At 39.8% G+C, this 3,431-nt stretch overlaps 1 protein-coding gene across 1 annotated transcript in view; it reads right to left on the bottom strand.

Moving 5' to 3' along the window:
* Positions 1–2,304, bottom strand: part of LOC110441184 — a gene marked incomplete at its 3' end in the record, with an annotated part of 31,377 nt that extends 29,073 nt beyond the window's left edge. Inside the window, exons 1-2 of the mRNA XM_021484282.1 lie at positions 1,705–2,304; positions 252–302 (exon numbers count right to left, since the gene is read on the bottom strand). Of these exons, the coding sequence (XP_021339957.1) occupies positions 252–302; positions 1,705–2,278 (625 nt within the window). The remainder of the gene's footprint in view (positions 1–251; positions 303–1,704) is intronic.
* Between the last annotated feature and the right edge of the window lie 1,127 nt (positions 2,305–3,431).

Genomic DNA, 3,431 nt, shown 5'->3' with positions numbered 1-3,431 from the left:
ATGACTAGCTAACTCTTACCCCCATAGTAATGTTTGGTTGGGAAACAATGACTAGCTAACTCTTACCCCCATAGTAATGTTTGGTTGGGAAACCATGACTAGCTAACTCTTGCCCCCATAGTAATGTTTGGTTGGGAAACTATGACAAGCTGATTCATTCCCACCTCCCCGATATTGGCTTTAGGAGGTGAAACAATTAGCTAGCTCCTCCTGATATAGAACATGTTATGTCTACATGCTTCATATCCTACCTTTGAGGTTATCCACATCTGCTGTAATATCTTTGATGTCACTGATCTCCCCTAAAATACAACACACAATAAAATATCAGTGTTTTTCTCCTGCCCACACAACTCCAACAACCCAGGTGGCATATAAAATGGTCTGGGGTTGGTGTTACGGTATCTGTGCTGTAGCATTCAAGTTAGGTGGCACTATAAATGATACCGTTCAAAGCACGGTCCCACTACAAACAGAACACAATACATCTCCAGCACACACACATAGGGAGATATCAGCCAGGTGGCATAGGACTAGTAGTTAGCGCCTGATAAGGCAGCTCCTACTAATTCCTCAATATTTCATTGACTAATATATATATGCTTATTATATTGACTGTATAAAATTGTTTATCTATGTACTGTAAAGCGCTTTAGAGTGGCTTATGTTAGCTAGATAGGGCGCTATATCAAATGTTGTATATTTATTTATTTCTGATTAGTCAATATCCAAACTTCTGCAAGATAATTAATAAACATATCTGACTTAATTGTAGTGCGAAAACCATTGACCAATCAGATAGCAGTACCTTAATTAATTACCTTACATACGTACACAGACAGACAGACAGACGGAGGGATGGACATTTTTCCCATACCATAATTCGTCCCATCAGAATTTTTGACCGGCATATAAAAAGCATAAATTATTCATTTTTAAAAAGCTATGCAAAACTTTTTTCTATCTTCCAATTAAAACAAGAGGCCCAATGTGCTTGCATCGCTCACCTGGTATTAATCTCACACTTGTAACCTTAAAAGTGATTTATAATAAACCTACAGGCAAAATAACAGTATTTATGACTATAAATCATTCAAAACAACATTTTCAAATGATTTAAAAACCTTTGACCCATATGACCTTGAGAGTCAAACAAGGTCATTACATTGAACAACTTTATAGCCCTTCATCTCAGCATGCAACTTGCTATATATCACCACACTAGACCTTTTGTTTAATGAGATTAGGTATTTAAAGGTTTATACATATCTGACCAAATGTGATCTTGAAAGTGGTTCAAGGTCATTCATATTATTTGATAGCCTTTCATCCAAGCATGCAATTGCCCAAATATCACCATCCTGGTCCTTTTGGTTATTCAGAAGAAATTGTTTAAAGTTTTTCTTACAATTGACCCCTGTAACCTTAAATATGGGTGAAGGTCATTTATTTGAACAAACTTGGTATCCTTTAACCCAGTTTGCTTCTGGCCAAATATCATCACCCTAAGTCTTTTGGTTATTAAAAAGAAGTTGTTTAAACTAAAATATTGATGCTGAACGACGGCGACGGACAAGGGACAGACAACTGACAGGCCAGGTGAGCTAAAAATATTGATTTAATTACTGATTTTATATCGATTCAATATAATTTTAATGAATATTATTTATTCTGTAGATAAAATCAGCCTTTGTGTACAATTACCTTCGATCTGTGCTATAAGTGTTATAAAATTTTCTGTACTGGGGTCCATCCTCATGGTAAGTATATCATCCACTGCCTTCACAAACAACCCTGTCTTCAGTTCACTATTTTGTATTTCCTCCACACTTTGGCGGATGATGCCCCACCTAGTCTGAAAATCTCCATCAGAAAGGGAGGCATTGGGTGCATGTGCATATGCCTCATTGCGCTGCTCACGTAGACGGTCGATGTTTGCTGACAGAGATCTGTCTGCTATATCCGGTACATTCCCCCAACCATTCTGATGAGGTGAAATATTTCCAAGGTTTCTAAGTAGGATGTAAAGAAGTGATGTGTCCAAATCCTTAACAGAACCTTGAAACAGCCCACCCTGAGGATACAGAATCTTCTTTTGTTGTTTATTCATCGAGATGACCTGACCTTTCAGGTTGGTAAGTACATGAGCGAGTCCTGATGGTGGCAGTCGGGTGATGAGCAAATCTCGCAATAAGTCAGGGATGACATCAATGACCAGCCTGCAAATCCGGGCGAAGTTTGTGGTTTCTTTAGAAGACTGGTATTTGGCGGCTGCCATCTTCAAAGTTGGTTTATAGTCAGGCTGATGCTGGAAAAAGAATATAACATGTCATAATCTCATTACAGAATTAAGGGCAAGGTATCAATAAAGTAAGTACAAGGACTCTAGGTTGACATTTATATACAAAACATTTACATTATGAATGTGAAAAGAATGTACTTACAAATCAGAAGACGGTAAAATATTATACTGATCATGATGACAGGTAAATGTGTGTTGTGTGGAAATAGTCTCCTGCTCTACATAAAAAAAACATCAGAAAAGGAATGGCCACAATAGAAAGGTAGATACATGTGGACAGATCAGACAGGTCAACAGCTTTAAATCATCGCCAACACATATGGTCACAATCGACAATGAGAAACAATACAATGTATCACCACTAAAAAAGAGACATGTGTGGTCACCATAGACAGGAAGACTTGTGTGTTCACCATAGACAGGGAGACATGCATGTTCACCATAGACAGGGAGACATGTGATCACCATAGACAGGGAGACATGTGTGTTCACCATAGACAGGGAGACATGTGTGTTCACCATAGACTGGGAGACATGTGTGGTTATCATAGACAGGGAGACATGTGTGGTAACCATAGACAGGGAGACATGTGTGGTTAACCATAGACAGGGAGACATGCATGTTCACCATAGACAGGGAGACATGTGATCACCATAGACAGGGAGACATGTGTGTCCACCATAGACAGGGAGACATGTGTGTTCACCATAGACAGGGAGACATGTGTGTTCGCCATAGACAGGGAGACGTGTGTGTTTACCATAGAGAGGGAGACATGTGGGTTCACCATAGACAGGGAGACATGTGTGGTAACCATAATCAGGGAGACATGCGTGTTCACCATAGACGGGGAGACATGTGTGGTTATCATAGACAGGGAGACATGTTTGGTTATCATAGACAGGGAGACATGTGTGGTTATCATAGACAGGGAGACATGTTTGGTTATCATAGACAGGGAGACATGTGTGGTTATCATAGACAGGGAGACATGGGTGTTCACCATAGACAGGGAGACATGTGTGTTCGCCATAGACAGGGAGACGTGTGTGTTTACCATAGAGAGGGAGACATGTGGGTTCACCATAGACAGGGAGACATGTGTGGGCACCATCGACAAGGAGACAT

The sequence above is a fragment of the Mizuhopecten yessoensis genome, unplaced genomic scaffold, assembly GCF_002113885.1.
Source record: "Mizuhopecten yessoensis strain PY_sf001 unplaced genomic scaffold, ASM211388v2 scaffold715673, whole genome shotgun sequence".
Classification (NCBI taxonomy): domain Eukaryota; kingdom Metazoa; phylum Mollusca; class Bivalvia; order Pectinida; family Pectinidae; genus Mizuhopecten; species Mizuhopecten yessoensis.
The sequence above is the reverse complement of the archived record's forward strand: the minus strand, read 5'-3'. Positions and strand labels throughout refer to the sequence as shown.